At 39.3% G+C, this 22,440-nt stretch overlaps 2 protein-coding genes and 1 long non-coding RNA gene across 8 annotated transcripts in view; 1 reads left to right on the forward strand and 2 right to left on the reverse strand.

Annotated features, from left to right (window-relative positions):
* scap (SREBF chaperone) overlaps window positions 1–13,192 on the reverse strand; it is a 46,908-nt gene extending 33,716 nt beyond the window's left edge. Inside the window, exons 1-8 of one of the 3 annotated variants that reach the window (XM_078932539.1) lie at window positions 13,143–13,192; window positions 8,354–8,554; window positions 5,576–5,696; window positions 5,233–5,390; window positions 4,401–4,621; window positions 3,545–3,650; window positions 2,212–2,384; window positions 717–843 (exon numbers count right to left, since the gene is read on the reverse strand). In XM_078932539.1, the coding sequence (XP_078788665.1) occupies window positions 717–843; window positions 2,212–2,384; window positions 3,545–3,650; window positions 4,401–4,621; window positions 5,233–5,390; window positions 5,576–5,696; window positions 8,354–8,554; window positions 13,143–13,177 (1,142 nt within the window). In that variant the 5' untranslated portion in view covers window positions 13,178–13,192. Of the gene's footprint in view, window positions 1–716; window positions 844–2,211; window positions 2,385–3,544; window positions 3,651–4,400; window positions 4,622–5,232; window positions 5,391–5,575; window positions 5,697–8,353; window positions 8,555–11,393; window positions 11,890–12,317; window positions 12,443–13,142 lie in introns of those variants that run through there. The other 2 variants (XM_078932538.1, XM_023964261.2) reach the window with 2 other exon arrangements.
* Window positions 8,421–13,812, forward strand: LOC144984374 (uncharacterized). The gene is made up of 2 exons (XR_013648001.1): window positions 8,421–8,560; window positions 13,689–13,812. It is a non-coding gene; the product is annotated as an uncharacterized LOC144984374 (long non-coding RNA).
* A 171-nt stretch (window positions 13,813–13,983) lies between these two features.
* On the reverse strand, window positions 13,984–18,624 carry elp6 (elongator acetyltransferase complex subunit 6). Of its 4 annotated transcripts, none has more exons than XM_078932543.1 (8): window positions 18,534–18,624; window positions 17,878–17,951; window positions 17,658–17,736; window positions 17,492–17,562; window positions 17,239–17,363; window positions 15,702–15,912; window positions 14,941–15,102; window positions 13,984–14,344 (listed from the first exon to the last, which is right to left on the reverse strand). In XM_078932543.1, exons 1-8 carry the CDS (start codon window positions 18,607–18,609, stop codon window positions 14,219–14,221), a joined length of 924 nt encoding a protein of 307 aa, XP_078788669.1. In that variant the 5' UTR covers window positions 18,610–18,624; the 3' UTR covers window positions 13,984–14,218. The 4 variants fall into 4 exon arrangements, with proteins under 4 accessions (XP_078788669.1, XP_078788671.1, XP_020566048.1 ...); XM_078932545.1 differs by lacking the exon at window positions 18,534–18,624 and adding an exon at window positions 18,452–18,511; XM_020710389.3 differs by lacking the exon at window positions 18,534–18,624 and adding an exon at window positions 18,419–18,437.
* Window positions 18,625–22,440: the final 3,816 nt, after the last annotated feature.

A 22,440-nucleotide genomic window follows, 5' to 3' on the forward strand; every position in this document is an offset into this window, starting at 1 on the left:
AACATTAAACTAAAGATGGAAAAAATGAAGCTCTTCTCGTGTGTTGGTAAAAAAAACGAGTTTACAGTGATCCCGCATTGCGTTCTGCATCCTGATTGGCTGTAGAGCATTGTCAATGTCCTTGTGCCGTGCCTCCAACAGAATGCGTTTAGTTTGCCAAATCTACATAAAATGTTCAATTCCATGAAGATGACTACCTTCCCCTGTTGTGAGTTATTTTTAGAATGAAACTCCTGAGATAAGCAAAAATAAAATCGCTGTACTTTAAAATCACTGCCAGCTTTTTTAATACCTTGATAGTTCAACTAAATGCTAAATGGTTTGGATTGTAAAAAGTTCCCAGCATTCATCTTCTTCCGTTTATTCCCTTTCGGGGTCACGGGGCTGCTGGAGCCTATCCCGGCCACTTGTGGGCGAAGGCAGGGGGCACCCTGGACTGCTCGCAGGGTAGAGTGTCCACTAACACACACCCACGCACTCTCACGCTCACATCTAGGGACAATTTAGATTAACCAATTAACTTATGAAGCATGGTTTTGGACAAGGCAAGAGGGCTAACCACTGCGCCACAGTGCAGCCCAAGTTCCCAGCAGCCTTGGCTAAAAGTTTGAGAGCTGATAAAAAAAGTAACAAATTCTAACCATGTTTGCTAGTAAAAAAACAAAATCCTGAACTTCAGTAATTATCTTGAGCATAGAAAACGTTGGCATCCCTACCCTCCGTTTAAAGTGGGTGTCAGTCCGAACAGCGTGCACAGTCCCACAGACATGAGCAGCGAGCTGAGGACGGTGACCACAGCGGCCAGCGCCAGGCCCCACTTTGACCGCACCATGTCAATCTTCCCTGTAAGAAAGAAATAAATGACTTTACTTATTGATAGTAACATCTAACCAGAGATGTACTTCATGCACAAATCCTCCACATTGTTCTTTGTTTAGTTTGAGAAGCTGTTTAAACAGATTAACATGTGTGGGTTACAGAGCTCAGATCTTTACAAGCCTTGGAGCAAAACACAACACCAGGTTAGGTTTTATTACACTGACTCATTAGTTTAAGACTTCAGACAAACAAGACTGCCTTTTTTTGCAATTTGGAAGCGTTTTCAAACCATTTACAGTTTAAAACACACTTCTGTTGCAAACAATAGTTCCTAAAATAAATCAAAAGCAGTGAATTAGTACTTCCGAATATTGTGAAATACTCCCATTAAAAAAGTAGACCAAAAGATAAGGTAATGCGGTGTAAAGCAATGTAGGACACATAGAATTAGTCGTTTTAAGTCATTTCTGAGGCACAAGGTCAGTTTGGAGATAATCCATCATCTGAGAAATTACGTTTTTGGGCAAGATGAAGGCAATATTTTATGCACACCAAGATATTACAACGTTTTATATTCCAAAGGCGATTAAAAGTTTTAGTAAGATGTTTCTTTTCTAGAATGTGTTGTTCCTGGTAAAAGAATTAGGAAAAAAGAATAGAGATTACTTTTAGGGGGGAAATAAAAAACCTCCTTTCCTATAATTTTCATGTTGAATTTTTGGATTTTATAAGATAAATATTTTTGTTTCTTTTGCAAAATCCCCTGATGACAATCATGTCCTGGTAGCCAATGGGCTCAAAGCTCCACCCACTCGTAAAAAATAGGGTCAATGAAAAAAGCAAAAATTTCAATTGAATATTAATTTGAAGAGGGCGAGAAGTGAAAAAAACAATGGAAAATACAAAACAGCAGCTGCACGTAGAAATAAACAAGTTTAGGTTTACAGTGTTTTTTAATTCAAGTTTCAAATCTACAGTTTTTTATTTATTTTAAATATTCCTTTCAAGTTAAAATATATATGTCATCATATTACAATCATTTTTATTATGTTCAATATTTCCTTAAAGTTTAAAATATACACAGTCAATCTTTTCAAGTTTCCAGTCTGATCCTGGTTTTACCCCATGGAGTTTGGCATTGGTGCCGTGGTCATGTTTGTGCTGGCAGGCTGCTGAGGGTTTGCTGGGTGCATTCTTACAAAGGTGTGCAATGTTCCAGTGCGAGGATAATCCTCCCACCAGACAGGAACAACCTTGGCACAATAACGCACGTGCGCACCCACAATGGCACAAAAGACGTGCGTATAAAACCCCATCGCTTTACAAATGCCTGGGCTGAAAGGAGCCGAAAAAAGGAACAAAGGAGCAAAAAAGGCAGAAAGTTGCACTCACGTGTGGAGAAGTAGATGTAAGCAAACAGGATGATGTATGTGGTAACGAGAGGTATGAGCTCGGCAATGCCGATCTCCTCCTTGAAGTGCACGTGAACCATGTGGTCTTCTCTCAGGCTGCAGTTGGCCGACGGATGAAGCTGCTTCAGACGGGCTCTCAAACTGTTCAGAAACCTGAAACGCACACAAACAAAAGCTTAAATGTACTTTTAGAGATAAAAGTGGATGGCGGAGACATTGCTGGAAATTTTCAAAATATGCTAATCTACATTGAAATAAAGTTCTCTCAGCTAAAGATGACTGGACATAAAAATGTATTGGAATAATATTAAAATAGTCCCAAAAAAAGCCCCATGAACCATGGCATTTGACCCCCTTCAAATGGATTTGACCTTTCAATATCTTGTAAACTATTCTGCCGCAAAAGTTAGAGGTATAAGGAAGAACAGTAATTGTCATAGAATTTTTATTTCAAAAACTGTTCAGGATAAGCGTTTCTTTTGCAGAAGTGTCAGACCATTAAGTGAGCATTTATCAGGAAACAGACACGAATCAACTTAAAAAAAAAAAAAAGAATTCTTTTTTACATTGTAATGTAGGACATTACTGTAATTACAGACCCACATCACACACTGACAGAAAGCACAGCCTATCAACTTTTTGTCAGTGTTGGGATTTTCTGATTAAACAGTGCGTTTCACTGCTGGGTTACTTGTCTATAATATAAATCACAGGATAATATACTATACTTCTTCTTCTTCTTCTTCCACTTTTGGCTTCTCCCATCAGGGGTCGCCACAGCGAAATAGTAACAAGACATTTAAACAAAGTGGTTTTGATAAAATATCAAAAAGTTAACACCAAAAAAAAGTAGTGATAAAGGTCAAACAGCCTTAACCTAATAGAAGTGCACAGAAAAAAAAACATCATCATCCTTTTTAAATAAATGACACCACTTACACAGGAAGCACTGTTCTTCCTCTGCAGCAATCATAAATGTTTAGTTCTTCTACATAAACCTTCTCATACACGGTGATCAAATCTGTCTGGGAAACGTCCGATGGAACATTCAGTTGTTCTGAATATTCCACACGTCCTTTTTGCAAAAATAGTAAAAGAAAAAGTAACTACTCCAACATTCCAAAAATGGCTTGGAAAGGAATAGAGGCTGCAGATCTCATGCATGATAAGTAAACAAATTAATAACGCATTACGCAATTCCTTTAGAATGAAATGCATTCACAGCAGCCTGTTTTCTACTGAAACGCTTAAAAAAAATGAAAGTTTTCCACTAAAAAGTGTTTCTACTTTTCCGTTTGAATGATGCAACTCACCTTGCATCATAGCTGACCAGCACCACGGTGATGGTGTAAGTGACCACCCTCTTCTTGTTGTAATGACTGACCCCACTGTACTTTCCAGGGACGCCAAAGAGCAGATCTAAAACAAACAAACACAAAACGGCATCATTCAAAATAACTACATTTATCTTGAATGTAAAGATTTAATTTGAGTTTAGTGGTTAAAATGTTTTGCAGCATTTCTGCATGTTGTCAGTTGCTGCAGTGAATGAAGAGACTTCAGCTTTAATTAAAGGAGGCTGAAGCATGATACAGGTTTAATACAGGATCACAAGTGAACATTAATTGCAGAAAGACAAAGCTGACACAATATATGGTATCTAACAAACATATAAAAAAACAGGGTTGTGGGGTTTTAGATGGTCTTTGAAGAGCAACTCTTTGTGTCTTTGTGGAAGTCGTCTTCCAGAAAACAGAGCCTGACTGGATTTACAACAAGCCTCCGCTCTAAATCCCCCTTGAGCTGCAGTGAGACAAAGTGCTGAGCTGGCTTTGGTGTAGCTGGGGAGAAGCACCGTTTACTGTGTCAGTGGGTAAAGTTATAATAATTCAATTAAATCCAAAGGAATGAAACCGCTTGTGCCAAGTCAATAACAAAAAGCTTCTTAGCGGGCAGATTGAACTAATCTGCCCAGCCTTACTTCAGGTATTGTACAGCCTTATGTAGGATTTTAACAGGAAGACATGCTATACAATAAAATAGAATAAAAACATATTTTAAATAATAGATTTAATCAAAAGAATGAGTGTATTTTTTGGACAACACTCCAAACAAACAGAAAAGTCCCGATGACCACGCTCGTGTTTTTCCCCAGCATATGTCGTCTACCTCGCAAAGTCGCAGAGGTGTGCAGCCCTTTGGGCTCATGTTTCTGGATCGTCTTGAAAAGGTCAGGGTCCGAGTCAAACAGCTCTCGCTGGTTCTGCCAGTAGTTGCCAGGCGAGACGAGCAGGCATCCGTGCTCCGGCAGCACCGTCTGCATCCGCCGTAACCCCGGAAACAGGTCCGTCACCTGGAGGCACAGCGACTCCAGGCTGCGAACACCCGAGCTGACAGGAAGGATGGAGAGATGAAGACTGGAGGATCATAGCCGAACAAAACTCAATGACTGTCGAAAGTTTTCAGCATTTAAAAAGAAGCTAAAATTCTGAACTTTCCCGCGAAGCATGTCAACAGGTAATGCTACGTCAGCAACTCGTGCCACCCATGACACAGAACAGTTGTCAAACAGAAAAATGGAACACGGCATAAATCAGTGACCTTTAAGTCTACAGCACACTGATGTTTTCTTTCTGGTTCAAGGTTGTTTCACAAAAAACAGGTTAAAGTTCAAAGTGTTGTTTTTACTCACATCTTAACATGAAACAAACATACAAAAAAGCAGAAAAAGAAGAAAGATCCATCCAATAGGAAGAAGCTTTTATTTCCTTTGAAATCTTTAGTTTTAATTTATTTTTTATAGACTGTGTGAACTACAGAATCTGCTCATCTATACTAGTTTGTATGTTTTTGTTCATGTGAACAAGCAGTTAACATTTCCCTCCAGGGAGGATAAAGTACATTTGAATCTAAATCTGAATTTAAAAAAAAGAAAACTATTTTCTGCTGTAACTTATCCCCATTTTTGACCCACTTCTTCCTCCAGCATCAATGTGTTTACCTGTCAGAGTAAACATGGTTGCGAATTTCCTCCAGAAGGCGGAAAACCTGACCCAGAGGCGACCGAAACACATCCACAGGAACCAGGCTGCTGTCCCACGGAGACACGGCTGCCTTCACCAGGACCTGCTGGATGTAGGCGACCGGAGGACCTCGGTACTGAAACCCAAACAAACCGCTTTGCTATGAAACACGATCTGCTTATCAGTTATTTGTTGGGTATAACAATTAAAACTCAGCGTTTGCCTCTGAGTTTCTATCAGTAAAACTAAGTAAATGCTGCAGACAGGAAGGACAGCAGCAACGGTCAAACGGCATAAAAGGACTCTTGTCTGCTGTCCTACCCAGTCAGGTCGCTCCCCTTGGTCTCCATGGGGCTCGTGAGAAGGGACGCTGTAGTCTCGGACCCCGGTGGTGAACTCCACAGGACCTGTCCCGGGGAGGGGAAGCTTCAGTAAGGGATAGCTGCAGAAAGAGAAACGGCAGACTCAGTGAGTCAAGTAAACAGGGGTGAGTTTCTTACAAGGATTAATAAATAAAATATGCAAAAAGATTTGAAGTTTTTCACCGTAAAAGTGGCTAATTTAAATTTAGTTCATTGACCGTTTCATTAATGGATTGTTAATGAAGGAAACAAAATTGTCACTGAATTGACAACAATCATAATAAATCAAATTGAATGAAAATAAGCAGTCACTATGAATTCCTAAAATTATAAGTTGCTCTATAAATAAGGGAAACAACATGTTTGTCTACGTCTTCATGTGTCAAAGTTGGAAAAGCAAATGTAATATTTTCAAACCACTAAGGCTTTATTCACAACTGCCCTTACAGGTGGGTACAAATTGGTAAACCTGTACGAGGCACCATGTGATCTGCACAAAATATTAAGATAGTAGACCGCTCGGTGAGCCGGTAGAGTGAAAATGTTCATGCACGTTTTTTCTACGTGCATCTGCAGGCGAAAACGTATGCAACACGTAAAGTTAGGGTGAGGTAAATGAGACGTAGGCATGTCAGACAAATTTATTATCTTTTCAACTCAACCCCTCCTTTAACCCTGTCCGTTACTGTTGTTCAAGTGCCTGGCTGTTGATAATGATTAAATTAGACAATCAGAGCGTAGTTTGTGTGGGCATCCAGGCGTCCGACGGGCACCTACGTACACATCCTTTGCATGCAGCCTGTGCACGTGGTCTGTAAGAAGCCAGAACGCACCTCAGTAATGACTAGAGTGTGGTGTAAGGGCACCGTACTACATTATCCATACAAATACTTCACACGTCACACAAACGGCAATCGTATGTTTCATCTTCATGACGTCCCTTGAAGTGGCCACATGAGCCTCAAGGGAACTGCAAGACACTCTTCTCTTCAGCCCTCCACAGGCCCAGACAACCCAAAAACCCACAGCACCCGTATGGGTCAACCCCACTGTAAGGGTGAATATGACTAAGAATAATGGTCATGCAAGAACCTGATCGGCGCCTTTTCTTTAAAAAGGTGTGTCCGACAGTAAACATTTACTTTTTGGTCTACATTTAAGCATTTATTTATGTACATTTTAAGGTTAGGAATATACCGTATATACCACCAGTCAATATCATCAGTTCTTAAAAGCCTAACAGCAGATAAATGTATGCTTCTATTCCTATAATTTCCATTTACATTTTGGCTTCATCTATTCCAAATCAAAGACTGACAGTGTCAGAGTTGACCAAAGTCACAGTTGTGATTCTTGTTACTGCGTCACTGTTTGCATTGTCATACTTCTCAGAACTGGAGCCTCAGGTTTTTCTCGGCAGTTTATGTCATTACATTCAGACTGAAAAGATTGACTTGGTTTTCTCCAGAAATGGGTGGGTCTTTATAAGACAAGCTTTTTTTAGAAATAATAATAATAATTAAAATATATAGATATAGGTCATTGGAGCACTCGGGGCAGTAACCCCCAAGCTGGAGGAGTGGCTACAACAGATACCTGGAAAGACCTCTCAGTCCAGAAAAGCGCAGTGCTAGGAACAGCTAAGATACTGCAGGACCCTCAAGCTCCCAGGCCTCTGGTAGAGGACCTGAGCTTGGGTGAGAAACCACCCGCGGAGGGTGAGAGGGGCGTTTTCACCTTCACTTTCCAGGCTTTCTCCAGTTTTTCTCAGAGTTCCTGGAATCTCTCCAGTTTCTCATGTTCCTTCTTCCTGATGTCCCCATAACGTGGCACCTGTCTAGGTGGCTAAAATGTTAGCTGAGTCAATGGGATTGATTGTATTGATTGTCACTGCCCCCCATGCAAACACTGAAAGGCCATTTTGTACCATTCTTCCAATGTTGCTTCTTATTAAAACAACCAAGATAGAATCTGCCGCCTCCCCCACACCTTTTCTTTTGCCTCTGTTCCTCCATGCTTTCCCGTGCCCCCTCCACTCCTGCTGGTCACTGTACTTCCACAAAAGATCCCTTTGTGTGAAGCCAGGCCCCCTCCTGACAGGCAGATGGTGGGACACATATCCCATTCTCACAGGGCCACTTTCTCACAGCCTCTGCCCCGGTCTAGCCGTTAACAACACTGTTGTCCAGTTCTTTACTTCCAGTATCCCCCCACCCCTGGGTGGGGGTCACCCACCCATTTGTCCTGCACTCCTACCGTAAGGTGCAGCACAGAGTAGGTACATGTGTGAGTTTCATGTTTATGACGCCTGCTCTGATGAAGCTTGGTGTCTGACCTCTGTCCTCTCTTTGGACCATTGATTTAGTCAGGGCAGACACCGCATGCGCACGTGCTGAGTGAGTGTGAGCGTCGTGCCGTCTGCCAGACCTCTTGTGCGTGTGCACATGGTCTTTTTAAGAAGGCTGGACTTAGATGTTATGGCAAAAATGTGTTATTGTTGGGTTTCAATAAAGACTGGCTTTTCAAAGTCCTTTAGAAGACAAAAAAGCTGAGAGAAAAGAACAAACCATTTATCTAATATGGGTTTTGTCTTGAAAAAGAAAAGCCTTAACAGCCTGTTTTTGAGTTAACATTCAGCATAAGAAGTGCTTGGAGCTGGACCAGTGGAACAAATAACGAGAGAACGATTCAAACTGTAGACAGCAGAATGTTTTCCTGAATCCATGAAACTACCTACCAGCAGGTGAGGATGCTGGCAGAGGTGAAGAGGATTATGGGTACGGGGTAAGAAGCACACAGCAGCCCGTGGTGGTAAAAGGCCGCTGAGATCTTTGCTCTTAGCTGCTCGCGCAGCGTCATCTTTGTGGGCGTGGTCAACTCCCGGCCATTTGAAAGCACTGGGCGGCCGAGGACGTTGCGCTGCGTGGCATCCAGGGACCTGACGGTGAACGAAAATCCAAATGAGTTCCTCCTTTAACCAAAGTACTGTATACATTTGAACATATTCATCATAAAGACTACCGTACCATTTATTTTTTAGTGGAAAAGTTGTAGTTTGTTATTTTGCAAGTTGTAAATAACCAGATCTTGTTGATGTTACTGAGTTTTTCAACTGTTTTTTGTTCATAAATGTAGATATTTCTTGTTTTTTTATGTGAGTGAAAGAAGAACACTGAGGATCTTTAGACTAGGAAATGGTGGGTCAGATTTTATTTCAGAACTTTATATTCAAAACTTCAGAAATTGGGCACAGGCCCTATTGAAGAACAGTACGGTGTGTAGAATAAATCCACAAACCGTTTGTAGGAGCTATTCTGCTCCATCAAGGATGAGCAACATATTTCAAGAAGTTCATTAAAAAAATCTACAGTCACTGCTTGGAATATCTTAACACACCTTAGTTAAAGCACTGATGCTTCTGAACTATGTAAGAATGGCAAATCGTTGCTTTTCTTGTAAAACTATATTTGTTTAAACTCTTCATTTTAAACATGTTCATTGATTAGAAAACTTAAAATAGCTAGAATAAAACCGAATGAGTTATTGAGGAGTTTATTTAAAGCGACTCTTTCTGGATAATTCAGCTGCAACTGTTTAAAAGTAAGCTAGCATTTGGTTTTGTCTACATATTTGCAAGTTGCACTGAAACCTACTGATTAAATATTTATCTAATCTTTTATTTTTTTTACACTTTAGAATAAAAATAAATATAGAAATAATAAAGTGGTGATTCAGAGTCGATTTTGGTTCATTTTAAACGATCCGATCCACTGACCTACAATAGATCCTGGACATCTTTAGCTAAAACTTCAACCAGTGGGACTCGAAGATAAATACCTATTACTGAACAGGGCAGGTGAAGTTTTCCAGATTACTTGTATTATCTTGCAAGATAATCAAGTAGGCCAGCACAATTAATCCCAAATTTATTATAAAGTTATCATGATTTCAAGCTGTGCAATATCCATTACGCAAAGGTCGGAGAAAATCTCAATAAATGGTAAACCTTAAATATGCTGAAACAATCTTAAGGCAACTTGAACTATTTAATGATAATAAATCATTGTATGCATTTGACCAATCAGACGGAGCCCTTCACATTGTTGACCAATCGGATGGAGCTTTTATGTTAGATGTTGCCCTCCTAATTAGACAATGGTCATCTGGAGAATAATTTAAGGTATTTTGACTCTTATTTAAATTAAACTTTTGCAGTGAAATGGAAATGTTCTTGTTGTTTTTGCTATTTGTTCATTTATCGCAAGTTAAATCGTCATCGCAATATTGATCACTAATATCGCGAGTTTTCCTCATATTGTGCAGCCCTATAATCAAGTGTAAATAAAAAATGTGTACAAACCAACAAGTCAACAAGAACTAATAGTAAATGCATTGACATTTTAGTTTGCTAAAGTTCAGCCCACTGTTGTTTTCCCACATTCACATAATACAAACAGAATATTATTAGAACATTCTAGCACACTGTATGGTCACATTTGGTTTTATTTGCTGACATCACGTGTGTGTTGTCCACTGTGATGCACTTTGTTTTTATGTTATAGTGAAATAAACCTACTATATCTCAATCACAGTGGTGTTTTACAATATTGATATTAATTTATTTAATTTTGAAACAGTTGTATAGTTAATTTGATTAACAACTTGCCACAGACGGATCAATCTGGTTGGATTGTATGAATATTCATTACTGGTAATTAGGTTTTACACCCCTAGACATAAATTGCATTAAAAAATCCTGAAACCGGCCCACTGGCTTTTCACTGAACATCTCTCCCTCCAGAGTGTTTTTTGTCTTCGGCGCAGCTCCGACGGTGGTCACATGTGAAACAGCACGGAGACACACAACTCATTCAGCAGCCCAGAAAGGTGTGGGCACATTCCTTTCTGTACAAAACACCCAACGCACACAAATCATGACTACACATCCCACTCCTTAGCGTCTCCTTTTCTTAGATAGAAAATCTGAACCGTGTGACTCACGTTAGCCACAGCAATTTCAACATCAGAAGAAAAAAGTATAAACAAATACATATAATCCCTACTTTGTTCGTTGAATATATATATTTGCATTTACATTAAAACTGAAAAATAAAATAAAAAAACTCTCAAAAAAAGCTAATAATTACAAATACTTTTAGAGGGCTTTCATCATAAACAAAGACATATCAATATTAAACAGGTTAGATAATATTAAGTTTAGTTTAAAGAAGCTGCAACCACAGCCCTTTTTTAAGAGTCTGAATGTAATTAATAATGAATTACAGTCATTAAAACATTTTAAAGTTTTAGAATGAAACAGTTCTTGTTTTTTTATTTGTTTGAAGTAAAATATATACGTAAACCTGGTCAATAAATGACAAATACAGATAACTGCTTTAACTCTAGAAAAAGAAACTTGAGCAAATTAGTAACAAAATCACAAACATATTTATATGAAATCTCAACAAGATGGAGAAAAACAACAGATATGCTCCACTAGAACTCTAAAGTTTTTGCCTCTTTGCTTTCTCATCAAACGGCTCAATCTCAGCTCTTGTATCAGTGTTTACTCAGCTCACTGCTGGTTGTTCTGTTTGTTCAATTACAATATTTAACTAGTCTTTTCTTACACAAACATTAATGTAGCCAGATGTGTACCGGCTTTCACTCCTTTGACTTCTACACAAATCTGATGCAAAGGTAGAAATTGAAACTTCGCCGGAACAACACGTCAGCCGGTGTGTCAGTAATATTCCAGCTTCACTTTAAGACCATACCTGCTAATGAGAGACCAGTTTCTCTCTCTGGATCGCACCTGTTTGTGTCCCCTGAAAGAGGCAGCACTGGGCTTTTTCAGTCTAATCTGAGCCTTCTGGTTGACACAGAGCTCCCTTCTTGGTTCAGCCGCAGAGTACAACTGCTCGGCTTTTGCCCCCGGGAGCGATGGAAACATTCCCTGGGAGGAAATGTTCCTCTGGAGTCTCTTGATCTGCTGTTATAAATACTCCACAGTAAACACAGCAACGTTGCAGAAAGCTTGCACAATGGCTTCGGCAAGGAGGCTTTTGAAGTTGGAGCCCTTCTATTCTGTCGCTGAGGAAGTGTGGTCTGCAAGCCGGGTCCTGGTCCTAAGCATTCATTCAAAGGTCCCAGAGAAGGCCTCCATCCCCCAGCTGCCGATCCAGTTCACCGAGTGCTACAAGGTATCCTGGATGCAACTGCAAGGTCTGAATTGGGAAGGGCTCAGCAGCGACTCCGTCAGTAAACTAATCTGGGATTGAGTTGATCGGACACTCAACAAGAGGGACGCTGGCCCTGTGGCCACCTCCCATAGCCTTCCTCCTCCTCTGCTAACTGTGTAAAAGACATTCACATGTCTTTCAAAAGACAAACCAGAGTGGAAAATAAACTTCAGCCAGCGAGTCAAGTGCTGGTAAGCAGCTGGTGAGTCTGTGTTCTCCTTCAGACCTTTTGGCAGGTAACCAGTGATTGATTAGAAAGCCTTTTCTGATAGCATGGATGAGGCGGCAAATGCCGGAACCTCTAATTGGAACATTTTCCCCCAAACAAACCACAAAATAAATAAATAAAAGCTTTCATTAAATGGAAAAACTAAACCCAGTCTGCTTTCAGACTAAATTAAAAACAGATTACTTCACCGGGTTGTGAGCAAGAATAGGAGCAGAAAAACAACAACATACCTTTGCTCAGCACCTTTCAAAATTGCAATTTTAAAAACATTCCCAAACTTTCCATGTTCCAGCCACATATTGAGTCTTTATTCCCAGCAGAACATTCCCTACTCTGCTATGTCCAACATTCCTAAGAGCTTTAGGCTGCATCCATTCAGTGAGACATAATTGGATCAAAATTTGGTGACATAACTACATCATGTTGAGGCATAAACGCCTTATCGGAGAACATTGGTCCTGTTGTAAATGCAGAAACAAGAGTGTAGTATGCGTGACACAACACTGCCATTTATAAGCGCGGCTGCTAACAGGAGCAAAAGGCTCTGCCAATGAGTAACTATAATGCAATAACTAATAATGTGTTGCAGGCAGTCTAGTTCCTGCATTCCTTACACCATGTTAAAACGGCATATAAAGTCAAAGATGGAAGGAATCATGCAATGATGATGCAACATCACCTACCAAGACTTATCATATAAGCCACCATAAGTCTGAGATTTATCCAGAAATAACGTTAAACTAGATATTTTTAAGCCATTCAAATGGAACTTTTAAAAAGATAAAAGAGACCAAGAATATACTAGGAGAAGAAAACGTGAAACTCAGTCTGACTGAACATAATAAACAGTTTCTTCTTGGAGCCATTCATCAAAAATTAATAGTAATAATATGATATCATACCCCCACCAGCTAATCAACTCTATTCCTAACAAAGATCTAAATTATTATAATTTTTGAAAATCCGGATCGAACGGTGGAGAAGCTAAAAGGATACAAACATGAACGAGAAATCAGCACAACAAACAAATCAAATGGTTAGCCAGCTTTCGTTACCTGTGTGGGGATCTACTTGGGTTGATCGCTAGCATAAATAAAACGAGTTTCAGAACTAAAACAACACAAACTGGAGGACTTTAAACAATATATTGCGTCCACGTTTTTCTTTGTTTTGAGAATCTGACATCAACTTCTTCTAGCATCAAGCTAACATGCTAATTGATAGGTTTGCTAGCTTCGCCGTAAAACGGTTTCTGGAGCATAAGAGCTCAATTAACCTGTATAAACGATAAATAGTATAGACTTTATATTCACAATTACCGGGGTACTTGTCCAAAAACACAAATATACTAATTTAAATGCATTTGAAGTGCCGACGTTAGCCTACTTAGAAGTATTCAAGTGGGATGTTTAGGAAAGGTATTTCTATTGGGATACGTATTTCTTTCAAACAAAACGCGCAAAATTGCAACCTAAACCACCACTACGACAATGTACTAAATTTATAAACAGACTAAACAAACCATCTCCCCACATCTGCTACTATTCCTAACGAAGCTAATGCTAATTAGTTGTAGGTTTATCGTTTAAACTTGCCTGGAGGAGCTCGGTCCTTGTAGGTTAACAGAAACTGGACTACTTCCTTATTCTGGAAATTTGCTTCAGGTAAACTCCCCGTTTCTAGGTGATGACATGCGTGAGGACCGCGTCAAAACTAGTTGTCAAATCACATGGAGACCTCTCGCCTTCGACCTCTCACCCACCAACTTGGAAGCGCAGGGACACAGCGCCCTCTAGTGGACGCAAATGATAACAATGGTTGACAATTTTTTTCTTAATTGTATAAAATGTCAAAGTAGTTATTATTTAAAAAAATAAAAGAAAAACAGTATTCATATTTGTTTTGTTAATTAGTATTTTCTTTGTCTTTATTTTCAAAATGAAAAAGTAAAAGCCATCCAAAAACAGATAAGAGCACAAGTTTGCAGTTAATGTCAAAGCTGGAGGTAATTGAAATCTTTATAATCAAACCATCAGCTGACAAGATTAAGTGCCTACATCTCATCAGTAAATATAAAAAGTGTTTGGTCAGCTTTAGCAGGTAAGACAAACTCTGATGCTGACTGGTGAATCTAGAGAACAGCACGGGATGTCCCACGAGCAAAAAAGGAGACTCCTTTGTCGTGGACCTTGAACTGGAAGACTTTCTTTGGCGCATGCTGCCCATCACTTTGCCTCTTTTTCCAGCAAAACTCCACCTGGAAAACAAGAAATACTCCTATTTTCTCTGTCCCAAATGGTTCCATAAACTCATAAAAAAATAAAAGATGATAATCATTAGTTAAAACCACTTACTGGTACTTTTTTTGTTGTTGCAAATGTTTTATTTTTAGGCAAGGTTGCCAAAGAAAGTGCTTATCTTTTTATCTCTGCCATTTCCTTTGGGACGAGGTGATAAGGGGAACATTGAGATCCTATGAAATATTAAGAAATCCCCAGGCCACCGGAGAGAAATGAGCCTCCACAGACGGTTCAACACAAGTTTTCTTTTGGAAAACATTTGAAATGTCTCCAATACTCAGATTTGTAAATTAATTTAAAGGATCAGCACTTATCGTTAGTAATCATCCCATATAACTGAACGCCTTGTTTTGTCTTAAAGAGAAAGCCTAAAAGGGCCATAAAAATGTATAAAATGTCCGGTAGTCTAGATTTTAGAAGATAAAGAGGTTGTCTCTATATGGTGCTTGAAAGAAAAACTACACGTACATTTTACTGGATGTTCTGCTAACATTTATGAGGAAAAGATTGAAATCCATGAGCAAATCAACCTAAGTAAGGTTCAGACACACACCTGACCATGAATGTCTCTGCAGTAGCCTGTCGGGAGGCCCTGAACATGAAGAGTGAGGCAGCTCTGGTGGGTCAGGCCCCTCATCAGCTGCTCCGAGCCTTCATCGTCTGCATCGTCCTCCTCTGCTTCCCCGTCACAGCGCACCAGCATCACCACGTTGCCCTGCAGCCAAACACATCATGAAATGTAAATCTGGCTGTGACAACCTCATGGGAGACATTGGGTGTGTCCACATTCGAGGGCAGCGGCCTTCGCGGCCGACATTGACCGGGTCCTTCGTCCAGCGGGTAGGCGGGATGATAACGGCTGTGAATTTGGACGAGTCTAGCCTTTAGAAAATTACAGTCGTTACATCGGCGACTGTCCTGTCGCCAAGCAACCGTGAGTCCCAAACAGAGAGGAGAGGAGTAGTGAACCAGGTATGGAGCTCAAAATTTCCTGCGTTATTTGATCCAACTTTTAATCTTGGAGGTGTAACTATAGAAAGGTGTAATTATTTCCAACTCCGGATTCCGCTTCACAGTCCGCCATTGTTGTCATTGGTTCGGCTGCAATGCATCTTGGGATACGGACAGTATAGAAGGATACACCAGACCGATCCCTGAAATCGGGAAAAAGAAGGCCATATTTGTTTGCCACATTTGAAGGAGTCGTTGACTTTGGACAGCTTGTCACGGCGCTGTGACGTAAAATGCAGCCCAGGAAGAACGCAGCCCTCCAATTTGGACAACAACCATAACCTCAGTGGAGGAAATGTGAACCTGCAGCTGGGAACAGACTGTGGTCCTGCAGTAGTGGCTGAAGTCCAACACAGCTCCAACACGGACTCCCAGACTCAGGAGCACGCTGACGTCATCCATCAGCAACACAGGAGGCCCCCACTGCTCTGCCGACGCCCCCCCACCACCACTGGATTCAACCACACTGGACTGAACGAACTCGTACAGGCTCCGCAGGCCTGCAGCCGGGTCCCTGAAGGACAGACAGGAGTGATGGATGACATTGCTCCCTTACAACACTTTTCAGGCAGCAGACAATATTTCTTCACTTTAACCCCCCCCCCCCCCCCCTACTGTTTTTCATGAAATATCCAGGGGAGAGCAGGAGCCGGTTCAAACAGAGGTCCTGCAGGAGGCGGATTTATCAAGTCATCGCCATGCTGACATTGTGTCTGGTCACAGCTGGTCATCAAGACGTCACAGGAAGGACCCCCATCAATATACCAGCATTAACTTCAGTTATAATCATCAAATTTTGTATTTCATCAAATTGTTGGGAATCAGGAGAGGAGAAAAATATTCTATTTGAAAAAGATCGTATTTATTACATAGAAAACAGCTGGATTGGCCACAAGCTTCCTGCTCCACTCCATTCCGAAACATATAAATTATGTCTGAAATGCCACCCTAATCCCTAACTAGAAAAAATTATATAGTGCGGGACTTTATAGTGCCTTGAATTATATAAGCAATTCGGATTATATAAGCCATTTTATTTTTTTAACGGCTTATATGACGTCATCGATTTCAGGAAGGGTTTTGCAACATAATTTATGAGTCCACTGTCTTCTGAAGAGAAAACGTTGATGGTTTATTAAAAAATACATTTAAATACATTTTTTTTGGCAATCACGTTTTTTGGCCGTTCTAGTCGGCATCAAATACTAGTTTTCTCACAGAGACTTCTGGGAAATTTCTAGGGCACTCGATTTGGGAATTGTAGATTCGGACAGCACTAAAAAATGGCGAACGCCCTATATAGTGAGTAGTGAAGGAATTCAGACACAACCACAGGCCGAGCTGGTCTCTGGCTCTAAACTGCCACCGCTAATGTTAGGTTGGGGTTGTGAGGGGCTGTAAGTGAGCAGGAGAGCGCATAAACATAGAGGTCTCGGGTAAACTCCATGCCAAAAGTCCCTCCCACAACGAACTGCTGCCGCTCTGCAGAAACTATGTCCCATAAAACAACACAGGTTTATTGGTTGGGACTAAAAACAGCATATTTGTTATTAAAAGACCACTGGTAACCTTTGAAAATAACTCAATAGATGATCGGGTCTTCAAAAATCAATACAGAACAAAAGTATCTAATATTTAAGCATCTACTTCGGCTCTAATAAGAAGTTTTAAGGTTTATAAAAAATATTTCTTTTAATATCTGTACACTGTGGGGGTTAAAAGATAAAAATAATAATATGAAGACAAAAATCAGGTTTGCAAAACAATTATAAATATAAAATTCGCTTTATTAATCAGTAAAATACAAAAGTGTGGAGCATCACTCTGAGCTTCACTGTACCTGAGGAAGCTCATGGCCTGATGTCCTGCATTTTCCTCCTGGGGGAGGAAAACAGACAGCGACTCCTTCAAACCCTCCAGAAAAATCAGCTGTCCCTTTTCCTTCGCTTGGGTTAAACTGACGCCCTGAGATGAAACACAGTCAGTACGGACTGCAGTCAATCTAAATCCTGATCAATGCTGATTAGTTTTAGAAACACATCATCCAAAGTCACCAGGATGTGATGGGACAGAAGGTTTTAAGGTGGACTCACCAATCTCTGACTGACTGCATGGTAGTGGCTGAAAGACTGCACCAGAGCCACAAAACACACTTTACAGCGCGCTGAAAGTACAAAAAGCAGAAACAAATGTGACTTATTTTATATGTGTGTGTGTGTGTTTATGCATGATATACTGACGGGTTTAAAACCACCTCACCTTTTAGATAAAAAGAAAGAAAGTGATGGATGAGGAAAGAGGCGTCACTCTGTCTGTCAGACAGCAGGATAAATTCTCCCTGTCAATCAACACATCATGGCAGAACTACTTCAGCTATGGAGACTTTTTTTCTCCAAAAGAATCATTTGACAGCCAAACAATTGGAAGTTAGCACGTAAACCCATGTTGTTGTTTTTTTAACGGAATGTTGAATTCTTACCGGTGTGAAGCTCTCCGGAGAGGTGTTAAGGATACTGTTGAGCTCAGTAAACATGGCTAACCGGACAAGTTCAGCTAATTATAAAACAAGAAAGCAAAACTACAAGTTTATTGCCACATTAACGCCACGAAATCGAAACACTTGAGCTGATAACCTGTTAAAAACAAAGAAATCTCGTAGATGGCATTTCATTTTACAGCTTTTCTCCACGCTCATATAGTGAATGTGTTCTTCATAGATTTCATCAAAAAAAGCAGAGGTCTTACTCTGTGCCCTTTTTTTTGGTTGTCTGAAAGAAAAAGAAAAGGCCTTTCATTTACTGCCTGGCACGAAAATTTAAAACGTTAAATTTATGAGAATTAAAATTTCCATGTCGCATTAAATGGTGAGAAAGTCATTTTTTAAATTAAATCGGGATTTTTTTTTAAGATTAAAATAAATAATTCGTCCTGATTTGCGAGCTCTTTGTTGAAGAAAAATAAAACTTTTTAGGTTGCACTGAAACAATATGCTTCTAGAGTTTGAATAGAAATATAACTACCTCAATTTGTTATACAGAAAAATCAATGCTTACTAGCCTAAATTTTGCCATTTCGTCCATTTTTAAAATGTTGCTTTATTTAGAGTTAAAAAAAGCCTGATGCAGTTCTTCTCACACGATCTTTGTAGGTTCTCGTTTTCTTCGAGGCTTTTCGTTGGTTTAGTTTGGCGGCAGCGCCATCTTCTGGTCATGATTAGCTAATTTAACGGCACAACAATTGCAGTTAAAAAATGACAAATGGTCATTATTGTTTACCCGAATTATTATCACACTTATTTTAACAAGAACAATTTTTAGGCTTATATTTAATTTTTAGACATTCTTCTTCATTTTGTAAACAGTTTTGTGTTAAAAGTATTCTGGTTTAGATATGAAAAAGACAAAGTACACATTCAGGGTTGCACAGGAAAACTAATATATTCATAAAAGTAAGTTAGACTTCGATTTCCCCGCAGATATAGTAAAAAAAAATTCATCTTAACAAACATTCAATTTTTTTATAAATTCCTAAGTTGAGTTAAGACTATACAGACACTGCGTGTTGTGATGGAGCTTGGATAACATAATTTATAAATATATTAGAAGATAAATGAAGCTCTTCAAATGATTTAAAAATAAGTTGTGTTAAGACGAAACATCTCACACAACTTCATGCTGAGTGCAAAAACAAAACTTCTTTCAAGAAGTTACTCCTTAAGTTACTCAACAATATTCCTACATCGTTTTATGAAGCAAACGTTATGCTTCTGCAGAAAGAAAAACCTGCAAATTACTTATGTAAACTGTAACGTTTTTGAAATGTAATTTATTTCTGTTTTAACATTTTTTGCTTCTTCATAGAGTTGTAAAATACCGTCAGCAGATGGCAGTATGTGGCCCTTAAACTGCTCAAAATCAAATAGTCTGGATTATGCAGAACAGTAGGAAACAAATGTTCTCCATGGATTTCATTTAAATAAAACTTTCTGATGTTTTATTTGTTTATTGCATCATAAATTAAATAATATCAAAACATGAATTAAATCCGTTCCTCGCACATGCACCGACAGACCATCAATTTGACTTTTCTAATACTTTTGCTGCAACAAACTAAGAATTCCAGAACAGAAAAGTGTGAATCGCTCAAAAAAATGTAAATCATTATTTTTTTCCTTTATGGAATAACACTCAAGACACTCACAGCCTTAAATCCTTTTGTAAAGGAATCTATGTGGTAAACAAAAACAGCTTTTTTGTTTAGGTCCATGCAGACAGTCTTCACTCCTACAAAACTGCGGGAAAAATGTTTCCAAATTACCTCATAAAGTCGATTAATTAGATAGAAAGAGCGCAGAGCTGTTATAAAACCCTGAGCTCATGACCCTGAAGAATGCAAATAAAATGCAGTCCTATGGGTCTATCACATCGTTAAGTGTTATTCTTTGATGTGAAGAAATCTCTTTGGGTCGCTTTTAATGTTGACGAAAGATTTGTTTCTAGTATTTATTTCCTCTTTAGGTTTAGGTTAATGTAATTATTTCATATTTCTGATCAAATAACTAATATTGTCCAATTTGAACACGCTTAGATTAAAAGCTATACTTGATTTCAGGATTTTAATCAGAAGAAAATCAGAAATGTACTCTGACGTCAATTTGGGTTATGGCAATAACAGAGGTATGCTTTTGTTTAAATGTTGTTTTTGACTCCATGTTTTAGATATTGTCATGTGGTTTCACTGCTATTCATTCAGTCAACAGCCAATGGAAATTTCCAACAACAAAATTCTGAATCATCCATTTTATTATGTTTATGAGTCAGACAAAAGCAAAATTCTCCATCAGGTCGTGCCAAATCTATCTAAGATAGAATAAAACAGAAGAACCCCATCTGCAGAAAAGGGCAGAAGGTTTGTCAGAGGTTGAAGTCATTGAACGTCCATGGTCTGGGCTGTCCAGGCCCACTGATTATTGAAGCTGGAGGAAGGCGGGCGTTCACAGGGATGCCGAGAGAACGTGGAGGAGAAGGTGGGTACAAGTCGTCCTCCCACCTTATGACCCGACCTCTGCTGCTGGGTCCATTTGCAGTCCTGGCCTCTGGCCCGTTGGAGATGTGGGGTTCGACGGGCGGCATTTTGCAGAGGTAAACGTCGTATTTTGCGTGCGGTTTCCCAGAAGTCTTTAACTTAGTCCTCCTGTTGAAGTGGAGCTCCAAGTCGATGGTCACCTTTGCAGTGCAGGGAGAGACTGGTTACTGAGCAGCAGGTTCAGTGAAGGTCATCACCTGACCCAGCCTCAGACAGACTATTAGAGCCGCGTTATTGTCCTCATTCGAACACAGACTAAACAGTTTATTCATGTCAGTTTTTGCAGTTACAGCCGTGCAGCTACACTGCTCACTCACATGTAACGCAGAGGGACAGAGTGGCCGGGGGGGGGGGGGGGGAGATGGGGGGGGTCTGATTTGGTTGGTTATTTCCATCAGAAAAGAAGCATCGTGGTCCTGCTTTCATTTGAATTCCATTGAGCCTCATTAGTGAATTAAACATTGCCAGACAGAAACTATGAGGAGGAGGGAGCGGGTGCAAGAGTCTGCTCCTTTAAAAAGGTCTCTCTTCATCTTTGATTGGTTTCTTATGCACGCAGTTATGCTCACATGCACATCTGAATTAGGCCACATGAGCAGGCTGCATGACAATCCCATGCTAATCAAATGTTGTGCTGTCTTTTGCATGTTTATGCATTGGTTCTTTGAATCAGCCAATCAGACCGGTTACTTAATCAAGAAGCATCTTTTCCCCACATGACTGACTGTGGATGCTTCTTCTGTCAAACTGTGATCAAGTCAAATCTTGAATATCTTGAATGTTTAATATTCTTAAAACTAAATGTATGACTTTTGGTAACAAAAGAAAATGTTTCGTTTAATTTTGAAAGGGTAGAAATACAAGTAAATTGTATTTTTGGGTGTTATGATGGATGATTTGATACTCTGATATTCTTTAATAGTATTTAAATAGAAAGTTATACTATACTGAATAGAAAGTAGTACTATACTGTTTTTAAAGAACGAATTGAACAATAAAAATGAAAGAAAAAGTGTTTACTTGCCCTCCTTTTCACTAATTGTATTCTGCACCTTTTTTTTATCAAAGAATGCTTTGGCACAAATTAAAAAACGAATGGACAAAGCAAATACTGTGGTCATTTTATACTTGACATTCTGCACTGATATCCTAGGAAATGCATGGAAAGAATATAGGTTAATCTGTTTCCCCTCTGCAAGTTTTCTGCTAATATTGGCTAAAACCAACGCTGCTAAACCTAAAAAATAAAACTTTCACATTTATAAGGGACAAAAGTCCCATTTGGAACGACATAAAACGGGGTTTATTTAGAGAACAATTTCAACATCTAGATCAGATTTTATTTTGAAACTATGTAAAACCAGCATTTTTGGAAACAGTTTTGTTTGTTTGAATATGCTAATTAAATGAATTGGACTGTATTAAAACTGAGATGATGGAGTTTTTAACATGACTGAAGGATGAAAATCTAATTTGGTCTGTTGGAGTAAAATCACAGCGTTGCAAATATAAATTTTAATTTGGTTTTCAGTAGATGTTTACAATATTTCTATGTATCGGTAGTTGTAAAGTCATTTTTCCAGAAATGAGTCTTTATAGTTTGTGTTTTAATTCAAAAAATGTGTTCCTTTCTTTTTTTTAGCTATATTACTTTGCTCAATAATATTTTTTTTCCTGTGTAAATAAAATAGCAACATAATTATAGTAACGTTGCCCAATAATAACGACAGAAAGTTTGTGCAGGTTCTGCTTGTTTGGTTGGATCTGCACAGACGCGTCACTAAAAACCCTGCAGACTGCAAATAAAGTAGGAGCCTGCCTGTGTCTGTGCATCCGTCTGTGTTTGAGCAGCTTTTTACAGACTCACATTCCCCTTGTTGTTCTTGTTGCTTCACTAGCGGCATTAGGGCTGCAGGTGTTCTGCTTAATTAAAGAAAAATTACCCAACGCATTTATG

This window comes from Oryzias latipes, chromosome 16 (assembly GCF_053564925.1).
Source record: "Oryzias latipes strain Hd-rR chromosome 16, Olatipes_Hd-rR_3.1".
In the NCBI taxonomy this organism is placed as follows: domain Eukaryota; kingdom Metazoa; phylum Chordata; class Actinopteri; order Beloniformes; family Adrianichthyidae; genus Oryzias; species Oryzias latipes.